General features: G+C 50.7%; 1 protein-coding gene across 1 annotated transcript in view; it reads right to left on the reverse strand.

Annotated features, from left to right (window-relative positions):
* The window catches only part of LOC112393870 (ras and Rab interactor 3-like), a 60,105-nt gene that overhangs the window by 18,182 nt on the left and 19,247 nt on the right, over positions 1–22,676 (reverse strand). Inside the window, exon 3 of the mRNA XM_024736275.1 lies at positions 22,098–22,215. Within this exon, the coding sequence (XP_024592043.1) occupies positions 22,098–22,215 (118 nt within the window). The remainder of the gene's footprint in view (positions 1–22,097; positions 22,216–22,676) is intronic.

Raw genomic sequence — 22,676 nt, forward strand, 5'->3', positions numbered from 1 at the left:
TTATCCATTCATCACTGATGGATATCTGGGTTGTTTCCACTCTTTGGCTACTACAAAAAATACTGCATTGAACATTTGTGTACAAATTTTTATATGGACATATGTTTTCATTTCTCTTGGATATATTCCTAGAAGTGGAATTGCTGGGTCCTACAGTAACTCTACATGTTTAAGAAACTGAGGGACTGTTTTCCAAAGCAACTGCACCATTTTACATTCCCACTAGCAATGGATGAGGTTCCACTTTCTCCACACCTTTGCCAGTACTTTGTCTGTCTTATTGATTCGAGTCATCCTAGTGGGTGTGAAGTGGTATCTCCTTGTGGTTTTGATTTCCATTTCCCTAAGGATTAGTGATGTCAAGTATATTTTCATGTGCTTATTGGCTATTTGTATATATACTTTGGAAAAATGTCTATTCAGATCCTTTGCTCATTTTTATTTGGGTTGCTTGCTTTTAATTTTGAGATTTCTTTTTTTTTAAGACAATGTTGGGGGTAGGAGTTTATTAATTAATTAACTTATTTTTGCTGTGTTGGGTCTTCGTTTCTGTGCGAGGGCTTCCTCTAGTTGTGGCAAGCGGGGGCCACTCTTCATCGCGGTGCGCGGGCCTCTCACTATCGCGGCCTCTCTTGTTGCGGAGCACAGGCTCCAGACGCGGAGGCTCAGTAGTTGTGGCTCTAGGGCCTAGTTGCTCCACGGCATGCGGGATCCTCCCAGACGAGGGCTTGAACCCGTGTCCCCTGCATGAGCAGGCAGATTCTCAACCACTGCGCCACCAGGGAAGCCCTGAGAGTTCTTTATGTTATAGTTACAAAGCCTTTGTCAGATGTGTGATTTGCAAATATTTTCTCCCAACTATAGCTGTCTTTTCATCTGTGAACAGGGTCTTTCAAATTTTATGTTAAGAATGGAAAAAATGGGACTTCCCTGGTGGCACAGTGGTTAAGACTCTGCGCTCCCAACGCAGGGGGCCCAGGTTCAATCCCTGGTCTGGGAACTAGATCCCACATGCATCCTGCAACTAAGAGTTCACATGCCGCAACTAAGAAGCCAGTGAGCCACAACTAAGGAGCCCGCCCGCCACAACTAAGTAGCCTGCCTGTCGCAACTAAGACCCAACGCAACCAAATAAATAAATAAAAATTAAAAAAAAAAAAAGAATGAAAAAAGTGAATACTGTCCAAGTTTGCGAAATAGTAAGCACTCGACTGGAGCTGCATAAATGATTCAGTAGGGATATTTCCAGCCTGCTTTAATGAACAGTCAACTCTTCTTTGCATTTGGCAGTATCTATTGTTATAATTAATGTATGAGGGGTCTTTAACCAGTTATTATCCTTATCTAGACCAAAGTCCCCTGTGCAATCTTACTGGCACTATTAAGTCCCTCTGCAGACATTTTCTTCATAGTTGGTCCAAAAGTAAAGTTTAGCCAAGCCTGGCTTAATTACCACACATTCCTAGGGACTGAGGTGAGTGAAATCGACAAGTGAGACGTTCTACGTCACGTTCATTTTAAGCAGAGAACGGCTATTGGCATGTGCCTTCTTTAGGGTCTGATTTGTCTTTACTAACAAGTGAAGGATGAGCATCTGTTCACCTAAGCTGACCCTGGGCTTTGATGAGGAAAAGATGGTCACACAAAAACGCGAATGAAAATATGCCTTGCCAACAGTTATTAAAATTGTGAAAGGTACAGATTACTCAAGAAACGCAAACCGTCTTCCTTGTTGGCAGACGCCCTTGTTAACCTGAGATCTCTGTTCAAACACAGTTTGGTTGACAACAGGAATTATACATAAATCTCCAGGTATGACCCTCATTTGAAGGGCTGGGTCAGAGTTACTCTTTAGCTAGGACATTATGTATTCAACCATTGACAAATATTTATGTGCTCATATCTGTAGAAACAAGGGGAAACGGATTTAGAAATCGAGAGGAAGCCTCACGGTGAGCAGGGCGACAGGGAACTGGCTGGTGGTTTTGGCCACAGGACCTAGCTAAAACTCCTTCCTGAGGGGCAGAGATTCTAAACAACCCGCTCATCCTCTTTTATGATTGAAGATTTGGTTGGGTGAGGGTGGGAGAGATGTTCATTGATTTTTATCTAAGAAAAAACCCTGTACTCAGCAAGGCCTGTGCGTTTATGGAATGGACACATTCCCGGATGGATGAGAACTGCCCGGGAAGGACAGTGTGCCCAGAGGGACACAGGAAGGGCTGGTGTTGGCAGAAGAGATCGGGTCTCGGGCCTCTCAGAAAAGGCCGTCACATCTGGCTGGGGGAAGTCTGGGCCCAGGAAGTGGCCTCACTCCAGAGCCTTATGTGACACTGTCGAGCCAACCTCCTCTAAAACGGATCACCCTGAATGGGCTGGAAGACAGATGCTAATGGATTCTGATCCCACTTCCTAAAAGGGGCCCTAGGTCACCAAGCTGGGTCCCTGACAGAAAAGGCCAGGAGTGCAGAGCCTGAGGATAGAAAGCCAATGTGATCAGAGGCTGGGGAGTGGTTCACACCTGGAGCAGGACGGGGGGGTCACCTGCGGGCCGGACAGGTGAGGCCAGGCCCATTCTTCCAGGTGTCCCTCCCATGCCCCCTCAGCTCCTTCCCAACCTGGAAGGTCACAGGTGCCTTCTGGCTCATGGGACCCACCGCTGCACGGCAACACCATGGTTGCCAAGGGAGCCACCACCTGGACAGTTTGTGGCTGAGGAGGAAAAAGGACTGTTTGCTGCTATCATCAGGCCCAATTTTCTGTGATAGATGAAAACTACTTGCCCCGTTCCCAGGGGTCGAAGTGGGGAGAGTGGCAATTTCTCTGGAGTCCAGGGGACCCCGTGGTTCCAGGCCCAGCTCTGGTACCACTTACTTCAAGATGCTGCTGCAGTGCAGCTGGGTCACCTGTGAAATGGGAGAATGGCTCTACCCCCTCCAGAAGGAAGGGTGCTGCTGGACTAGGGCTTCCAGAAGCTCTGGCTCGAGCAGGAGAGTTGCCAGGAGAAGTGAGAACAAACAGGCCAGCGCCAGGCAGCAGATCTCCTGTGCTCTTGGAGCTGACTTGCTGCCCAGCCATAAAATGACTGGAGCTCGGAGCGGGGCAAACTCCTGTTCCCGTTCCAGGCAAAGCCCAAAGCCGGACGGTACCGACCGGGCAGGGGCTCCTGGTTCCATCCCCCACAAGCCTGGAGACCAAAGCCTTCAAGTCGCTGAGACTTGACTTCTCTAACGGCCAAGTGAGGATACGAGTAACTGAGGTCCTCCTGGGCCCTGCCGCTGGCTGTGCAGAGGCTGAGTGGTACCCCACAGGCAGGCCCTGAGGGAGGAATAGCAGCCCCGCCGCCAAAGATGACACAGAGGTCTGGAAGGTCTGGGGTGGGGAGTGGAGGGCAGTGGGGGCGAGTTAGAGCTCAGGGATCTGGGAGAGGATGATGATCTGCAAATATGCTGAAAGCAGTTCCCTTTCTCTGTCCCTGGCTCTTACTGTTGGTCCAGGGTGGGCATCTTAGCCCCTGCTTCACTGGCTGGCCCTGGAGTCCCTTCCCTGTCTATTTACCAGCCTGTCCTCTGTAAATCCCGCACACCCCCACCAGCCCTGAAGCCTCTCAGTGTACATTATCCCTCCTTAGCCCTCAGTCTCCCCCATCAGCCATGGGCCCCTGGGGGCAGGACTTGCTGCAGGGCCTTCTGTTCAGAGTTGGGGCACAGCAAGCCTTTGCCCTATGTACCTTTGACTAGAGGCCAATGGGAAAGGAACAGGGGAGGACCTAGCAGCCATGGCCAGGGGTCCAAGCAGGGGGCCACTTCCAATGCTCCCAGTGCCCCATTACAGCGTTTGGCAAGGGAGCAAAGAGGTGGCTGCAGCCCTGCACAAAACTGCACAACCTGACGAGCAGAACGTCAGCCGGATTTAATCCTACCCGGAAGTTTTGAGCAGTGCACAAGCTGGGCAACTGTCCATGGCAGCCCTGGGTATGAGTCATGGCCATCTATGCTGGTTGGTCTCGGCATAAGGTGCAATCTCCCCTTGATTTCATCTTAACAATTTAGGATGTAAAAGGCAGCAATGTCTTTTTACTGAGTTCTCTACCACACCCCACATTTGCCCCGACTAGACTCAAGCACACTCAACTATGCCTCCCAGTGGATGGGGAACTATTGAAAGTCAGAATGAAAGGGCCCTTAGAGCCAGCTCTGGTTCAAACTCCCTCACTGCACAGATGGGGAAACTGAGTCCAGAGAAGGTGAAGCATCACCCAGTGAAAGAGGATTAGCCTGGGTGTTTTCTGCAGTTTGATTCTGTTGCTCTCTGGAATCTAGATTCTGAGCCTGGACTGTTGTTCTGCCCGCTTCTTCCAACTTCGCAGTGTGGGCTTTGCTCAGATCTGAGCCTCTTGATTAGTGACAGAGGGTCACCATTTTCAAAGTTTTAACAACAACAATAAAATCATCATCTACCATTTACCAAGTGCCTACTGTGCTCTAGCCTCTGTATTTCTAATCGTCATGACAACTCCATTATCCTCGTAAGCAAGGAAACTGAGGCTCAGAGAGTTGAAGTAACTGGCCTGAGGGCACAGCCAGCCATGAGCAGGTACCACCAGCCCGGGAGCCTGGAGCACTAGTCACCTTCTGTTCAGCAGAGGTGGCGTGGGGCACAGGGAGGGCATCCCGGTGCTTCACACCCAAATGCACTCAGTGTGACTCCTTCACCTGTCAGCTAACAGAGACGCCTTCCCATGGGTCACACACCTCCTCAGTCACCAGGCAGGCCCCGTGTTACCCTCGGAGAGGGCCTCCTGCACAGAACTATGCTCCCTTCCCTCTGGCCCCAGGGCTGGACACACGCTCCACTGCAGAGCATGACTACATGCTCATGATGTGTTCACAGGCCTGACTCTGGCCCAGAATGAAGATCCCAGAAAGCAAGGGCCAGCCCTTTCTTCTTTCCCAGATCCAGGGCCTCGCCTGGATCACCCCATGTGTTTAACCGGTCTTGCCATTATTGAAAGCATTATCTCTGAATCCACATTGGCCGCCACATCTGCAGCCACTGCCACGACACTGTCCAAGCTGTAATAAAAGATGCCTCTCATTGGATGGTGCACTTCCGTATTCAGCAACCGTGTAGATGAGGATTTCGGTCTGGGAAAAGGAATACAGAATGAATTGTCACAATGCAGATGGGACTTTGCCTGGGAACTATTTATAGGTTCAGATGCCGAAATAGAAGGGGAGACATTGGACAGATGTGCGAATTGCCAAATGGCGGGGAAGAATAAATAAAGAGTAAGCAACAGGGAGGTGTCTGGGGGGAAGGAACAGGGAGGGGTGGAGGAGAGATGCCGAGCAGAGGCCCGCCATCCCAGGGCTTGGATTACCCACAGGGAATGAGCTGCAAGGCTAAGAAAGCAATCAGCCAGCTCCTCTACTCAGATTGTAGGGGCGGGGAGGCATCTTTGCTTGTACCCATCATGAACAAACATGGCTCTCTCTGGGAGCAGAAAGGACAGGCGGAAAGGGAGGTGGCCCAGGGCATCACCCTGATCGCAAGAACAGCCCCGAGGGCCACGGGAGGACCCATCGAGAAACTACCCCACCCAGAAAACAACCCAGCTTCAACTTCAGGAGCTTATAAAGTTCATCCCACCTCAGAGTTTCGGAACTTTTATCTGCGGTCTAGAAGAACGTGACTGCCACTTACGAGAGCTGTGAGACCCAGAGAGGTTAAGCGGCTCACCAAAGGTCACAGAGCTGGGAAGTGGTACCAGGATGTGACCTGCAGCGAGCCTGACTCTGCAGCCCGTGACCTCACCCAGCACACCGGGCTGCTGGCTCTCTGGACCCTGTTGTCCAGTAGAAATATGATTCGAGTCACGTGTGCGATTCAAAATTTGCTCATAGCCATGTCAGTAAACAGAAACAAGTAAACAGTAAAATTCATCTTAATAATATATTCTATTTAACGCAACATATTCAAAATAGTATCATTTCAACAAACCGTAAATATAAAAAAATTACTGAGACACATCACGTTCTTTTTTTCATACGAAGTGTTCAAAATCTGGTGTGTATTTTACACTTATAGCTCATCTCAGTTCAGACTCACCGCATCTGTAGTGTTCAGTAGTCTCACGTGGCTCATGGTTGCCGAACTCGTCGGCTGTGCTTGACCAGGAGCAAATCTACCCCCCGGGGCACATTTGGCAGTGCACGGACACATCTTAGGTTGTTGGGGGGAATGGGGAGGGGTTGGTACTACAGACGTCTAGCGGGCAGAGGCCCGGGATGCTGCTAAACATACTATAGCTCACAGGACAGCCCCTCACAGCAAAGAATGATCCAGCTTCAAATGTCGAGTACTGAGTTTCAGAAACCCAGCACCAGAGGGAGAACCAGCTTGTGCTCCTAGGACAACCGGCAGGGACCCAGGGGCCCTGTGGATGCCGACACCTAGAGCTGCCTGCACGTGGTGGGTGCCCGACATCAGCGCTGGAACGGAACTGGATGCCAGACCGGAGTGTCCGCTACGACTCAGAATCCATGACCTCAGCCTCACAGGAATCACATTCCAGTCTGCTTCCCCAGCAGCGCAGAGCCACTGAGTGTGGAGTCAAGAACAAGGGACCAGTCTCAAGTCAACTGACATTTCACTTGCTTTGAGATGCTCCTGAAACACCTGCTGGTAAAGACCAAGCCAGCTGGCCTCAGGAGGCAGCTTTCTTCTCGCCTGCCCCGGTGTAAGCGCCCTGGGGCAGGCTTGGCCCTTGCCAGGGGGAGGCCTGCAGTTTCAGGGAACAAATTCCATGAGGGGCGTGATGCTAGGGCACTTGAATTCAGCTGTAGGTCCAACTGCTTCCTTCAAATCAGTCCATCAGTAGGAAAGCTGATGTTCTGACCCTCTATTTCCTCACTGGCTCTGAAGGCAGGAGTGGAAGAAAGGGGTGTTATTTATAGAACCGCCCCCATTCCCCAAATCCCCGGCAGGCATAGGGCTGGGAGCTCTCCTGAATCACCATAAATGCCCCTGGACAGGGAAAGGAACACGACTGCTGCTGCCACAAGAAGCATCTCTGTGGGCACAGGGACGTTCCCGTGACCCACTAGGGGTCAGGGCTCAAAGTCCTCCGGCAATTAGATTCAGAGTCTTAGGTTTCTCCAGGCCGTCATCTAATTCAAGTTCCCCTTTAACTACCACATGGCACTTTTACCGCCCAGTAAGAAGAGTGGACTTATCTCTAAGCACAGAGGTGGAAACGGGCCTCTTGAACCCACAGGACATGACCATCGCAGGGGGACAATGCAGGCTTAGCATCTCACCCCTGGAGACTCTCAGATCTCTACCCCAGGCTCTGCCCTCCGTCCAGAGGCCTGGACCCAGGGGTTTATTCAATTTGCATTCATCAAATATTTACTGAGCACCTACTATGTGCCAGGCACCGCTCCAGGCACCGGGGTGATGGTGGTGGGTTTCTTTCTCGCTGGCACGGTGGCTCCCCGTGTTCCCTGCTGTCACCCCCTCCAACCACCCTTCCCCTGGATCTGGGGTGACGCTGCCACAGGTCCCCGACACATAGGCTCCTCTTCCCTCCTCAACCAGTTCTGCCAACTGGGCTGTCAGTCTTCCTCCTGGATATCTCTGGCCGGGGCCCCTCCTCTCCACGCCCCACATGCTGCCCCTAAACGGTTGCCGAGTCCCCGCTGGTGTTCGCCCCCGGAGGTCTCCCCTGCATTCCAGCCTCCGTGCTGCCCCCAGTGGCATGGGACTTCTGTTTAAAAGGAGCATCAGATCTCCTCCCCACCGCCCCCAGCCTGGCCCCATTCTCTGTGGCCATTTAGATAAAGGCTGAGCGGCAAGACCTGGGTGCACGCCCCACTGTGATCAGCTCTGGCCAGTGGTCCCATTCTCTGCCTGTCCCTCCCTCCGCACACCTTACATTCCAGCTGACACCACGTCCCTTGGACGGACCCCAACATCCTGAAACTCCAAGTCCTTGCACATCCCGTCCCACCACTTCACATGTTCTTCCTCTCTCATCCAAACAGGACAGTTCTATTCATCCTTCAAGACACAGCTCACATGTCCTCACTCCCCAGAGGTGGCCTCCTGGGGTCTCACTCACCCTCCAGCGTTGGGGTGGGGTGGGGTCCTTCCTCTGAGGGCAGTAAAATCCTAACATTTTCTTAATATCATCACCTCTGTATCCCTAGGGTCTAGTGTTCTTAAATCGAGTAAAAGAATAAGTGAAATGTCTCACGCGATTCTCTAATTACGTAGTGTGTGTGATCCTTGCACCCCAAAGGAGATAGAAGTTTCCCTGGGAGCAGAGCCATGTTTTCAAGTTAAGAGCAAGTAGTATGACACAGTGCCAAGAACGTGCTGGGGAGCCAGGCTGCTGGGGTTTAAATCCTGGCCCCGCCACTTACTAGTGTGTGACTATGAGCAAGCCACTTAGCTTCTCTTTTCCTCAGTTTCCTCATCTGTAAAATAGGATAGTACTTGTTCTGGTATCTACTGCTATGCAATAAACTCCTTGCAGAATTTAGTGGCATAAAGCAACCACCATCTTATTGTAGCTCATGATTTCCTGGGTCAGGAATTTGGGCAGGGCTCTGCTGGAAGACTCTTCTGCTGCTCCTAGCACTGACTAGGTCACTTGCTGATACTCAGCGGGGGACTGGTCGGGTCCAGAGGGTCCAGGAAGCCTTTAATCATGCCCGTGCCTTGGCAGGCACAGCTGGAAGGCTAGACTCAGCAGGCCTCCTTGGGCCTCTCTCCCTGTCCATATATCTCTGGGCCTCTCCAGTATGGTGGCCTCAGAGTCATCACACTTCTTACATGGCAACTCAGGGCTCCCAGTCCAAGCAGAAGCTGCCAGTTCTCTAAAAAGCTGCACATGGAACTGCCATAGTGTCACTTTGGCCTTATTCTATTGCCCAAAGCAGTCCCAGCCTGACTCAGATTCAAGGAGAGGAGCCATAGCCCCCCACCTCTTGATGGGAGGAGTGTCAAAAAAAGCACAGCTATTTTTAATCTGCCTCATGATAGCGTCTGTATCCTAGAGCTGATATACAGATTAAATGAGTTAATTCATATAAAAGGCTCAGGGAATGGTTGCTCTCAGCATCCCACTTCCTTAGAATCTCTCATTGTACCCAGCAAAGTTCTCAATAAATATTCCACGTCATAACTCAGTAGAGGAAGAGGCACAGGGAGAACATTCTAGGTCGGGCTGCACAGAGGGAGCTTCCTGTACCAACCCCTGAGCCACATTCTGCAGACCAGGGGTCCACCTGGAATCCTAAGACAGTGTTGTGAAAACGGAGTTCTGAGGGAGCCCCAGGAGAGAGTGGAACCAACACAAATTCAACATACAGTCCAGGGATGCCAAGACCCACAAGCCCCTCTCCACGGGTCTCCCCAAACCCATATGTCACAGATGAGGAAACCGAGCTCAAAAAGGCTCTGGAGCTTGCCCAGGTTCAACCAGCTAGTAAGCGACAAAGCAGCCTTTACATCCAGGGCTGCCTACGTGTCGGCTCTTTCAAAACTACAGCCACTGCCACTGCCACAAAGAAAACTGTGGACTCCACCACGTCTTCTCAATGACTGACAGGACTTTGGTCCTTGGAACCCTGAAGCCAGTAAAAACGAGCCCCTCAGGCTTCCACTACAGAGGACCTCACGATCTCAAATGTTATCCCAGGATCGGTTTATAGTCTCACATTACTCCCGATTCCCCCGGGGAATCTATGCCACACCTGCTGTACCACTCCCTGGTTCCAACTTATTTCCTGTCTCTGCAAAGATACAGCCCCACCCCTTTTTAAAGAGACAGCTTTTTGTGTAAGAATTACAACAAACTACATAAATACACACATCACATCTACACACACACACATCATGCTTTAGTCTGCAAAATACTCACACATACATCCCCTCCCAATGGTTCCATGAGGTGGGCACTACTGTCCCCATTTTATAGACGAGGAAACTGAGCAGTGGTGTGCTGGTAATGTTTAACAACCGGCTCTCCAGGGAAGAAAGCCCCAATTTTATGGCACTTGCCAATTTCCATGATGTAAATAGTCCCACCATGTTGATTTCAAGCGCAGAGCTGGGAAGAGCAGTCTCACGGGCTGGAATGATTGGGCTCTGGTGCGCCACCAACACCGCGGCTCAGAGACAAACCCACCTGCGATGGTCATCAAGAGGGTGAACTGCTAAGAGGCCCGGAACTCAGGTGGCCCCACTGAGTCTTCTCCATGGCTGTCCTTACTGAAGCCGTCCAGCCTCTGTCTGCCCTTCTCTCCAGCTTTCTCTTCTGTGCAATAAACATAAAGCTCTTGGGTATAATCTCAGCTGAGGCCTCAGACTCTGAGGGCGGTTCCAAAGTCCTTGCATATACTTGGTGATGTTCTGCTCGATCTCCCAAGGGGCAGCCCCCATCACTCCCTGACTTGGTGCATCACGAGCACGAGGACCACGAGAGGCGAGACAAGAAACAACCTGGCCCAGAGGAAGCTCTGAACGTGGAGTCGACGGCCCGGGTTCAATCCCTGTTCCATCCTTGGGCACAATTCCCTCAGCTGCAAAATAGGGGTCTAGCACCTGCTTCCTAGGGCCATGGTGAAGACAAGAGGAACAGCTTCCATGAATGCCCACCTTGTGCCTGATACACAGCGAGTCTGGTACAGGGCCCGGTACACAGGGAGTTTCCCCAATAACTGGGGGCCAAAGGCTCTAAGATTTCAAGGGTAGGGCCTAGAAATGAGGAACTGGATCTCACCTGGGGGTTGCCCAGGGCAACCTTGGACTGGGAACAATGACTACATGAAAGGAACATCCCCAAGACGGGAAGTTCCCTGAAAGTTTCCGCTGTGAAAACCAAGGCTGAGACAGCAATAAGCACACAGCATGTGTGCAACAGGCTCAGGACTGCCAATAAAAGCAGAGCAAACGATTCGCTGCTTCTCAACAGATCCAGGGAGACGGACACACAAAAAACACCGAAGTCACCAGTCCATTTCTACAGAACTTTCCAGAAGGTCTCACCTCTGACTGCTTCCTTAAATAGTTTGGGCAGGAAGGAGAAGTTGGTGGGACAGGCATTATACTGTGGCTTCCCAAGTGGCTAGCGGGGCTGCATGGGACACTGAACAACATGTATTTTCCTCCACTATGGTGAGGTTTTATATCCAAGTGCTTGGGGTCTGGGGCAAGGCAAACCAAGAACAGCGCCTTCTCTCTGTGTGGGGCTTCATCCTTCTAAGGCATTTTATATCCATCTCTTGCCTGGTGAGGTCAGGGGTCCCTTTTCACAGGAGGCCCAGAGACATTGAGTGACTTGCTAAAGGTCACACAGCAAGTTACTGAGGGAGCCAGATTAGAACCCTATTTATTGACACCTGCCACGGCTTTGCACACGTTCACACCGACGATGCTGTCACTGTTCCTGGTGGTGAAGCTGTCTGGGAGCTTCCAGAGCCGAGCAAATCTGGGAAGTGCTTCAGAAGTGCTCAGAGGTGACAGTTAGCTTTCCCTTTTGGGGAAAAACCCCAAAGCTGAGTCCCCCAGGAACATCTCCCTAGGAGTCCTGAACATGGGGCGCCCCTCCCAGAGCAAGACTCTGCACAGGAATGCCGTGAGAACTACAAAGCACTCGCGAAAGCACTTTGCCTTGTTTCTTCCACTCTTGCCTCAACCCACTCAGCTACCCAAGTGACCCTTTTAAGAGCAGAATTTGGTCTTATCTGAGCTTAGGGCTCAACAGATGCTAGCTATGTACACATGTGAATGAATGGATGCAGTGGTATTCAGCTCACTCTTGCATCTCTGCCAGGTTTCAGATATGTTTGAATATGTTTTCTTGAGACTGGGTTCAAGATGGCAGAGTAGAAAGATGTGCGCTCACTCCTTGCGAGAGCACCAGAATCAAAACTAACTACTGAACAACCATTGACAGGAAGACACTGGAGACTCACCAAAAAAGATACCCCACATGCACAGACAAAGGAGAAGCTGCAGTGAGATGGGGTGTGTGTGTGCAATCACGATAAAATCAAATCCCATAACCGCTGGGTGGGTGACTCACAAACCGGAGAACACTTATACCACAGACGTCCACCCACTGGAGTGAAGGTTCTGAGCCCCATGTCAGGCTTCCCAACTTGGGGGTCCGGCAACGGGAGGAGGAATTCCTAGAGAATCGGACTTTGAAGGGCAGCAGGATTCGACTGCAGGACTTTGACGGGACTGGGGGAAACAGACACTCCACTCTTGGAGGGCACACACAAAGTCTTGTGCGCACCAGGACCCAGGAGAAAGGAGCCGTGACCCCAAAGGAGACTGAACCAGACCTACCTGCTAGTGTTGGAGGGTCTTCTGCAGAGGCAGGGGGTGTCTGTGGCTCATCGTGGGGACAAGGACACTGGCAGCAGCAGTCCTGGGAAGTACTCCTTGGCGTGAGCCCTCCCAGAGTACACCATTAGCCCCAACAAAGCGCCTATAGGTTCCAGTTCTGGGTTGCCTCAGGCCAAACAACCAACAAGGCCCACCCATCAGTGGACAAGACGACTGAAGTTTTACTGAGCTCCGCCCACCAGAGCAACACCCAGCTCTACCCACCACCCAGTCCCTCCCATCAGGAAGCTTGCACAAGCCTCTTAGATAGCCTCATCCACCAGAGGGCAGATAGCAGAAGCAAGAACTACAATCCTGCAGCCTGTGGAACAAAAACCACATCCACAGAAAGATAGACAAGACGAAAAGGCAGAGGGCTATGTACCAGGTGAAGGAACAAGATAAAACCCCAGAAAAACAACTGAATGAAGTGGAGATAGGCAACCTTCCAGAAAAAGAGTTCAGAATAATGATAGTGAAGATGATCCAGGACCTCAGAAAAACAATGGAGGCAAAGATAGAGAGATGCAAGAAATGTTTAACAAAGACCTAGAAGAATTAAAGAACAAACAAATGAACAACACAATAACTGAAATGAAAAATACACTACAAGGAATCAATAGCAGAATAACTGAAGCAGAAGAATGGATAAGTGACCTGGAAGACAGAATGGTGGAATTCACTGCTGCGGAACAGAATAAAGAAAAAAGAATGAAAAGAAATGAAGACAGCCTAAGAGACCTCTGGGACAACATTAAACGCAGCTACATTCGCATTAAAGGGGTCCCAGAAGGAGAAGAGAGAGAGAAAGGACCCGAGAAAATATTTGAAGAGATTATAGTTGAAAACTTCCCTGCCACCCAAGCCGGGAAGCGCAGAGGGTCCCAGGCAGGATAAACCCAAGGAGGAACATTCCAAGACACACAGTAATCAAATTGACAGATATGTTTTCTTGTCTATTCCACATAACAATTTCCTTGGAGGCACCTTTTTTTTTTTTTTTTTTTTTTTTTGTGGTACGTGGGCTTCTCACTGCTGTGGCCTCTCCTGTTGCGGAGCACAAGCTCCGGACGCGCAGGCTCAGCGGCCATGGCTCAAGGGCCCAGCCGCTCTGTGGCACGTGGGATTTTCCCAGACCGGGGCATGAACCCGCGTCCCCTGCATTGGCAGGCAGACTCTCAACCACTGCACCACCAGGGAAGTCCCTTGGAGGCATTTTTAACCCTATTTGTGGTTGATGAAAGTGAGGCCCAGGAGTCAAACACCTTGCTTGAGTTCCCAGAGCTAGTTAAGCAGAAGAACTAAATGCAAATCCAGGTTTTCTGACCCCAAGACCTATGCCAAGGGGGAAGGTGGGCAGTCAGAGAAGGGGAAGAGGCAATTAACTTTTTATGAGCGCCTACTGTATGCAGTTCCAGTCAGTCATCGTTACAATTATGAAGCCATTTCACGGTTGAGAAAACCAAGGCTTAGTGAGGTAGAGGACTGAGCAGTGTTGCCAAGACCTCACAGCTGATGAAAGCAAAGGGGTGGGTTTCAGTTTGGGTCCATTGGGTTCAAAGCCCACTCTCTGAGTCTTTCCAGACCAGGCCGTCTCTCTGCACAAGTGTGAGGTGTGATTAACCAGCTGAGCGGTGGCCCTGCCCTCTGCTAGGCTATGGGGACCAGGGATATTGTATCAGATACAAGCTCTACCCTCTCAGCCAGCTAGGGAAATCAGACAGGAAAATATGAAATGGACAACAAAGAAGATGAGAAGACCTGACAGGCCCAGAGGAGTGGGCTTCGAGCCCCTGAGAACAGCACAGAGGTGGGGTGACACGGTGAGTGCAGAGGAGGAGAAGAGAAAGGGGGCAGGTTGTGCCAGATGGGGATGCAGCCATTACTCCTCTTCTGGGAAGGGGGGGGCCTCCACGTGGAGATAACCTAGGAGAGACTGCCCCGAACAGGCGAGATCAGGCAAGAGATGCATCATGAGGGCTTCCCTGGTGGCGCAGTGGTTCAGAGTCCGCCTGCTGATGCAGGGGACACGGGTTCGTGCCCCGGTCCAGGAAGATCCCACGTGCCACGGAGCAGCTGCGCCCGTGAGCCATGACCGCTGAGCCTGCGCGTCCGGAGCCTGTGCTCCGCAACGGGAGAGGCCACAGCAGTGAGAGGCCCGCGTACCACAAAAAAAAAAAAAGAGATGCATCGTGAAACTTCACCGTCAACCTAAGTAGTCTCCTCGGGAAGTCAGCCAGCCTGGGCGGGTGGTGGGCGTGGGGAGGATGCTGGAGGCCAGATGCGCCTTAACTAGAGCAGGTGCCCCCTGCTCTGCTATTTCAGGACAGCCAGGACAAACTAACTCCCACTCTTTGCTGGCTGAGGCCTGGCGCTCCACCCCTGTAACATCAGTACAATAACTTTATTTCTACTGCGATACGCACCCTCATGGCCGGGAGCAGTACTTTACGGGGGTGTTAGTCTTTCACACGTCAGTATAAATCTGTTTTCGGCTAGAGAACTTCCAGAGAGCAGCTATTCATGGAGGGTGGCAGAAGGAGGCAGAAACAGCTGGAAAGGAAGGTGGGAGCTCCAGACACAAATATGAATAATCCACACGCAGAGCCTTCCTGTGACAGGAAGCCCAGGAGGTGCCTGACCCCTCTGTAGTCACCCTTAAAAGAGGGGTAGCTGTGCAGAGGCCCCCAGCTCTCTGCAACAGTTGAGTTGGACTGTTTTCCCTTAGACACGTTTTCTGAACCTGCAAAGGCCCTGAAGGTGGCAGTCACCGTACACACAGGCTGAGGACACTCACTAGGGCCTGGTGCTGGCATGAGACATCCCCTCCCCCCTCAACCCATTTCCCTCTTCTCTTGCTCCAAGGCCATGTGTCCTAGATCCTCCTCCCACCTCTGTCAAAACCTCCGCCCGTGTTCCATTGTCTCAGAGCAGGACAAACTCCTGGTGCCCTCAAAGTGCGCACTTACATTCTAGCACTTAGGACTGTCTGACTTGCATTTCTGGTTAAGTGCGTGTGTGTCTGTCTCACCACTGGGCCAATGTCAGGGGCCATGTCTTACAGAGGCCTTCGTAAGTGTCATTCAGCACGCAGTTCACTGGATATAAAGTCTTTGAAATGTTTAATAACACAGAGAAAGCTCGTAATAAAATGTTTTAGTGAAAAAGGAAGGCTAAAAAATATATGTACCACTATGATTCAAAATCTATTTTCAAAAAAACAGAAACAAATTCACCAAAGTTTTACAATCAGGTTCTTGGAGTTAAACTAGCTGGTGATGTAAGTTTTTCCTGGACCAACCCCAATTTTGGAGGCTGAAAAGGGAATTACTGAAAACAGAAAGATACAAACTGTGGTTAGTTTTTTTTTTTTTTTTTTAACCAAAACCTCCATGGGTAATGACCAATGCGAGATAAGCAGAATGAATTAACTTCTCAGAGGAGTCCTGCAGAAGCAAGGTGCTGAAGGAAGTGGTGGTTTTGAGGTCTGAGCGCCTGCTACTCAACCTCCACAGCTAATTATAACTGCTCGTATTTACTGAGTGCTTACTACACTCAGACACTGTGATAGCTTTTCCCCACAAACGTCTTCATTCTGTCCAGGAGACAACACTAGGATGTTAGAGCTACCTCCATCCTGACAGCAATCCCAATGTCTGTTTTTTCCACACCGCCAAGCAATTCTCCAACACCAGCTGGGTGTCCTACAATTTAACTCAATTCTGACCCCATGTACCTGGAGACAGCGTCAGATCCCACGGGTTAAGGGCTCAGTCCCACGAGACTCTCCCCCTCCGGCTCCGCCCCCCACTTCTGACACTAATCACAAGTCCAGGTTGTCACCTGTGCTTGTGACCGATCGGCTACAGACTGGAGGTTCCAACCACTTGGGTTCAATTAATTTGCTACAGTGAGTCACAGAACTCAGGAAACCCATTTACTCACAAGATCAGTGGTTTATATAAAAGGTTACAACTCAGGAACAGCCAGATGGAAAGGATGCATAGGACAAGGTAAGCAGGAAGGGGTGCAGAGCTTCCGTGCTCTCGGAGCGCATCAGTCTCCCCAGTCTCCATGTGTTCACCGACAGGAAGCTCTCTGAATCCAGTCCTTTTGGGTTTTTTACAGAGGCTTCATTACACAGACATGACCAATCAATTCATTGGCCATCAGTGATTGACTCAACCCTTCCCAGAGGCTGGGGGTGGAACCGAAAGTTCCAACGCTCCAATCGTAGGGTTGGTCTCCCTGGCAACCAGTCCCCATCCTTAGGCACTTTCCAAAAGTCACCACATGGACATGAACTCAGGTGTGGTTGAAAGGGCTTGTTTTGAATCTCGAGACACAGTTATGGCTCTTGTCACTCGGGACATTTCAAAGGTCTTAGGAGCTCTGTGCCAGGGAATGAAGACCATGGATATATTTCCTATTCTCAGTCACAACAGCACGATGCTGAGTGCTTCCTCTGTGCCAGGCAACGCTGTCCCACGTCCCGACCTGAGTTCACTCATCAATCCTCCGAAAGCTGTGCTGCAGATGTTCCCATTTTGCAAGTGAGGAAACCGAAGCACAGAGACGTTAAGTAACTTGCCTGACATCGGAAGGTGACAGGGACAGAATAAAAACCTAGAACTGTCAGCCTTTCCAAAGCTCATGCTCTCAAAAGAGGTTTGCATTGACAGGAGTACAAGACTCACTCAGGAGGCAGTACTGGCTCCCTGATAAAATATCAAGAGCTTGCCTTCTCCACACCAACCCTGACTTTAATAATAATCATTCCTTACCTTTCTATGGACTTCATACATTTTGGTCCAAATACAGGTTCAATCTCCTTCTAGGATAATGGGTCAGTTGGTGAAAGGGTCAAACCCAAGAGCACAGAAAGCAAATCTCCCGTGTGGACCTCAAAGGCAATTTGGGTGACACTCTGCCCTCCTGTACATACAGATCTCCACTGCCCAGGAGGACTCATCTAGAATTTCTCCCCTCCTCGGTTTAAAAGGTCCCCCTAGTCCAGTGGTGATAATCATCAACACCAATCAACACAACATTCACCGCGTGTGCCCACGAGATGGGCTCCGTTCCCAAGCGCAAGTGTATCTATCCGATTCAACTACTTGGCCTAAAACCTCAGCCCTAAGAATGGGAGATTTGCTCAGGGCAAGAAGAAATCCTAACTGAGTTCGACAGGACAGCCTTTCTAAAGCCAGGGGTCAGTCCGGCATAGGGAACAGGCCGGGAGTGAAGTGGGGCTGCCCCCCGAAACTCGGCCAAGTGGCTCAGGCCAAGTACCAGGCAGTCACTTCCTGTAGGGGCCAGACCACACCATCCGCCGCTGTCTCACAGCTCCTCTTCTACAGATGGGGCCAACTGGTTTTCTGTTATTTGGCGGCCAGCAGGAAAATGCCATCCCAGGAATGTGTCATTGCCACCGTCTTCAAGGGTGCAGATTAATGAAAAAGCAGCTAGTGTGCCCCAGCCAGGTGGCTAATTTCAGCCATAAAGGGGCAGGGCTGAGCCTGGAGGCGGGACTAGCCTCCATCTACCCCGTGTCCTGCTCCTTCGTCTCCTATATCCCCTGAGCCAATGTCTCTTCTGCCGGTTCTCTGCCCCCACCCGCCAGACACACATCTGGCCTCTGAGGGTCCCTGATGAAGCTAAGTGGTGACCCAGACGGCGCAAAGCCTTCTTGTCACCTTGGTGCAGCACAGAAGGGGATCGGGGATGCAGTAGATGGTAACAGTTGTTCAAAATAGTCGCTACCCCTCCCTGCTAGTCACATGCTGGCGGGAGGATCACACTTTCCATCCCATTGAGTCTGACCTGGCCATCTGACCTGCTTGGCCAATGAAATGTGATGGGAAGTGACACCTGCCACCTCTGAGTAAACCCTTTCGGCTCCCATCTCTCTCCCTTCCCTCTGCCCCCAGCTGGGTGCTGCTCTTTCAGCCCGGATTGCAGAGTGAAATGTTTTTGTAAAGAGCTTCAGCTGACAGGTAACGTGAGTGAGGAACACACTCACATTACTGCGGGTGCAGTGCTGTGTGTGTACAACCCACTGCAGTGCAGGGCTGCTTGTCACCACAGCATAACTAGCCTGAGCTGACTGGTTCAGAGTTTTGCCAAGAAACGCTTCCCAAGGAGCTAGAGGATGACCCAAGCACGCAGAAGCACAGAGGTGGTCCACGTGGGTCTTTCCCTTTCAGAGCAAACGGAGTGGGGTCACAGATGAGGCTGACCATCCACTTCGGGGGATCCCCTTGTCTCCTTCCTTCACCTCAGCTCTGTGTGGGGAACCCCAGCAAAAGGTCCCGGTTCCAGGCTCTGGGCCTTTCCCTTGCCCACTTCCTCCTCAGGCCATCCCCCCACTGCAGCCACCATGGCCACGGGAGCACTGAGGAAGTTGGTGGCTCCTTCCTCCCATGAGGGACTAGAAGGCAGTCCCTGATTTACCCAGAGCCTTGGAACCCTGTGTGTCGGCTTATTCCACTCCTCCTTTTGCTTTAATCCTGCAGGAGGCTCAATTATAACAGCAAGAACCACAACACAATTATAACCCTCTGTGGTGCTCTGGGTACCACCCACCCTAAGCACTTCAGACACACTAACTCCTCCTTCCAGCACCCTGGGAGGCAGGCACCATTATCACCCCCATCTTAGAGGCCTGGAGAGGTTAAGCAAGGTGCCCAAGGTCACACAGGTGGTAAAAGGCAGAGCTCGGATCCGACACAGGCTGTGTGGCTTCCATGGTCCGTGCTCAAACACCACGTTCAGGAGGCAGGTACCGAACAGAAAGGTAGGACAAAGGTTGAAGCAGCGAAGCAACATGGCAAAGAAACACACGACCTGCTGATTTCTTGCTGTTGTCTGGTTTCTCTGGGGGAAGATCTCAGGGGTCTGAGGTTTGGGGAGCAGTGGAGTAAAATTTAAAAAGCGAAATGAAACACATGCAAACTTATGGCATCTGTGTGGTCACAGCGAATGGACACGAATTGTGATTCAGAACAGTTATGTTTCACAAAGGATGTTTGGTTTGCTCTTTTCAGCTAAGCTAAGCATAAATTTTTAAAGGTTTAAAAATGAAAAATGGGATTCTACCACATGGGAGGAAGACAGGAAACCAGGGAAGGAAGCTTCCTCCATCCTGAACACCTTGGTTTATTCCTTGGGCTCCTAATCAGAAATGAGACACATAGCCAGACATGACATCCTGGTTGCATGGGGTAGATAGAGCTTGTGCATGCTTCCTGACCAAGTTCCAAAAGCCTGGGGCAGCCAGGTTGTCGCTGGATTGGGCAAGACCTAGAAGAGATTACCCTGGAGATGCGGCAGGGAGGCGGAGAAAGAAGCACAGGGACAAAGGAGGAAAGCAGAACTTCCAGACATTCCGTCAGTCCAGCCCAACTCCCTTTTCCTCCAAGAAGCCGCCCTGGTCAGCCTGCCCTTGAAGCAACGCTCCCTCCTTCCATTTCTAGAGCACAATGCTACCCCCTGCTTTCAGCTACTTTCCTAATGTTGGTGTTGAAATTCAAGAGCACAACTGGCTCCTGGACTTCTAAAGGATTGTAGATACCTGGTGTCTGGGCAGCCAAGTCCCCGACAGCCTGGTTACTCTCAATAAGTAGCAGGACTGCACAAGACCATAAGCAGACAGGCTGATGGCTGTCTCTTCTCCCAGGAGATCAAAAGCACACCCAGGGACTGTGCAGCCCCCGGTGCCCCAAACAACCTCACCCCTTCTGCAGTCATCAGAGGGCGCTATATGCTTGGTCTGGGGAAACTGTAACACCCTCCTTCCTCTCTGAGATCCCTACATTGTCTTCCCCTCTGGATGCTGTAAGGCAGGAGTCATTAAGGGTTGCTGTATAAATTAACAACGCCACACACTCCTTACCCCTTACCCAGAGAGCAGACTCCAAGCAGTTCACCAAGATTCAGGCCCTCTGCGTCTCCCTGGACAGGTGTCTGGACCACATTTCCCAGTCTCCCTTGCCGTTGGGTGTGGCCATGTGAGCAAGTTCTGGCCAATGGACTGTGAGCACAAGTGACACACCTACTTTCAGGCATTGAGGTAAGACCCGCCCACAAGCCTCCTCTTTCGCCTTCCAGCCTATGGCATGAAGTCAACCACAAGAAACTGGGGGCTGCGTGCTCCAGATGGGGTCCCTGAATGAGCCTTCCACACTGACCAGGAATCTTGCACATGATTGGGAAACTAGCCCCTTCCGGGTTTAACCCATTACATTTTTTGTTGTTATTGCAACAGCTGGCTAATCTTCCCACTTATGTGTTCTCCATAGCATGACTCTCCACACTTGTTTAGGGGCGGGGACTGTGTTTTGTTCCCTGCTGTGTCCCCAATGGTAGAACAGCTCCTGAGACACAGAGCAGACACTTAATAATCAACTGTTGAATACACGAATGAGGGAACTGTTTCGCCCATTCAGTGTATGGCAAGAACCGGAAACTGCCCCTGCTTTTGCTTTCTCCTCCACCTCTGGAGCTAGAAAAGCAGCATTTAATTGAACTAATATCCTCACCCTTCCGGAGCCAGCCTGTATTCCTTCCTCTTTGACACCCTCCCAGAATCCTTCCCACCGTGGTCTGCATCCTCTGTGCCCCTCGGCCAGAGGTCCCTGTGCAGTTACATCTGTCACACTGCACAGCAAGTGTTGAGGTCTGTGTCTCTCCCACCCACCTTGCCCCCCACCCTCCAACTACACTGGGAGAGGCTTGAAGCCAGAGCTCTGTCTTTTTCATCTTTGCATCTTCCCAGTGTCGGGCACAAGTGTCTCTTGAGAAACAAGCACCCTAAAATATTTAATAAATATTTTTAAAATATTTATTATATTTATATAACATTTAATTATGCAAATATATGATTAAAGTATATATTTCTATCATATACTTATAATATTTATAAAATACTTAAATATTTTACCTTCTTTAAATGTTGTCACTCTGCTGCTAGCCAAGAGTAAAAAGCTCCTGACATCCCTGGATCAATCTGTAAGAGGATCTAAGCCGGTGCTTGGAATAGTCTACAGATTCTTTCAACAAGCTTTTTGGATCTGAATACCTGGCTTGGCCCACGAGAGGAGGGGCTTCGGAAGCCCAAACCCTTTCAATTGCGTACAAACCCACCCTTGTTTGGGAGTCCCCAAACATTTTTCCACGGAGGCTCAAGCCTGCTCCTGGCAGCCCTGGGTGCACACAGGATTTTTGTCTTTCAAAGTGCTTGCCCATTTGACCCTCACAAAGGCCCTGTGATACAGACAGGAAGTGACTATTATATCCATTTGACAGATGAGCAAACCGAGGCTCAGAGAGGTTCAGTGACTTGTCCAAGATCATGGTTTGAGTGTGTGCTGAGCTGTCACTAGGACCCAGGGGCCCAGACATGTCCTCTCTTTTTCTTCCCTTTCTCCACCATGACCTTACAAGAGGAAACATCATAGAGGCCTTGAGGAAGCACAGCCATCAAGCTGTGACATGGGTGAGTGGAAACTCGCATTGACTTTGAGTGATAAACCGAGTTCAAAACAAACCGGGCCAAATAACTTCAGCGGATGAAAGCTTTCCCCCTTCTTCTAATTTTAGACCCTCTGGCCTGGGAGGAGTGTCTGTGGTTACAGGGTGTAGCATCTGCCGCTGCTGTGTGGCTCCAGGCAGAACGGGGACATGGTACTCACTTGATTTTTCTTCTTTAATGGTGTATTCCAGCACCGCGGATGAGCTCTCGTTCGGAGAAGGGAAGTGCACACAGAGCACCGGGTGCTTCAAGCTGCTGTCCCGGCGGACCAGGAACGTCTGCAATGGAGGAAGGGGGAACTCCATGAGTCAAAGATTTGGGGGGGAGGTTATTCAGAAGGACAAGAGTGAGATGGAAGTCATCTGGAATGTTCCAGAAACAAAAAGGCAAGGTGGGGGAGTCTAGCATCTTGAGGTAGAACTAGGGGTTCTGCCCCAAGAGCCATGTGTCACGTGGCCCAAGTGCCCTGGCTCCTTGAGTCTCAACTTCTCATTTGTCCATTGGGGGGGGTTGTCAACTAAATCAGTACAGATTCCTGAGTCCGCCCCTTGAGATGCTGGTTAGTTGGGGAAGGGGAGCGGGTCTGGAATCAGCTTAATCTGGTACAGGCAGTGATCCAGGGTCACGCTTGGAAAAGCTCAAATGGACGGGTTGAATTTCAACTCACACCCCAGCATGTATGCCCTGGGGGAGGCTGCTGGAAACAATCATAGATATTAGTCAATTCACACTATTTTTC

The sequence above is a fragment of the Neophocaena asiaeorientalis genome, unplaced genomic scaffold (genome assembly GCF_003031525.2).
Source record: "Neophocaena asiaeorientalis asiaeorientalis breed wild unplaced genomic scaffold, Neophocaena_asiaeorientalis_V1.1 scaffold152, whole genome shotgun sequence".
NCBI lineage: Eukaryota > Metazoa > Chordata > Mammalia > Artiodactyla > Phocoenidae > Neophocaena > Neophocaena asiaeorientalis.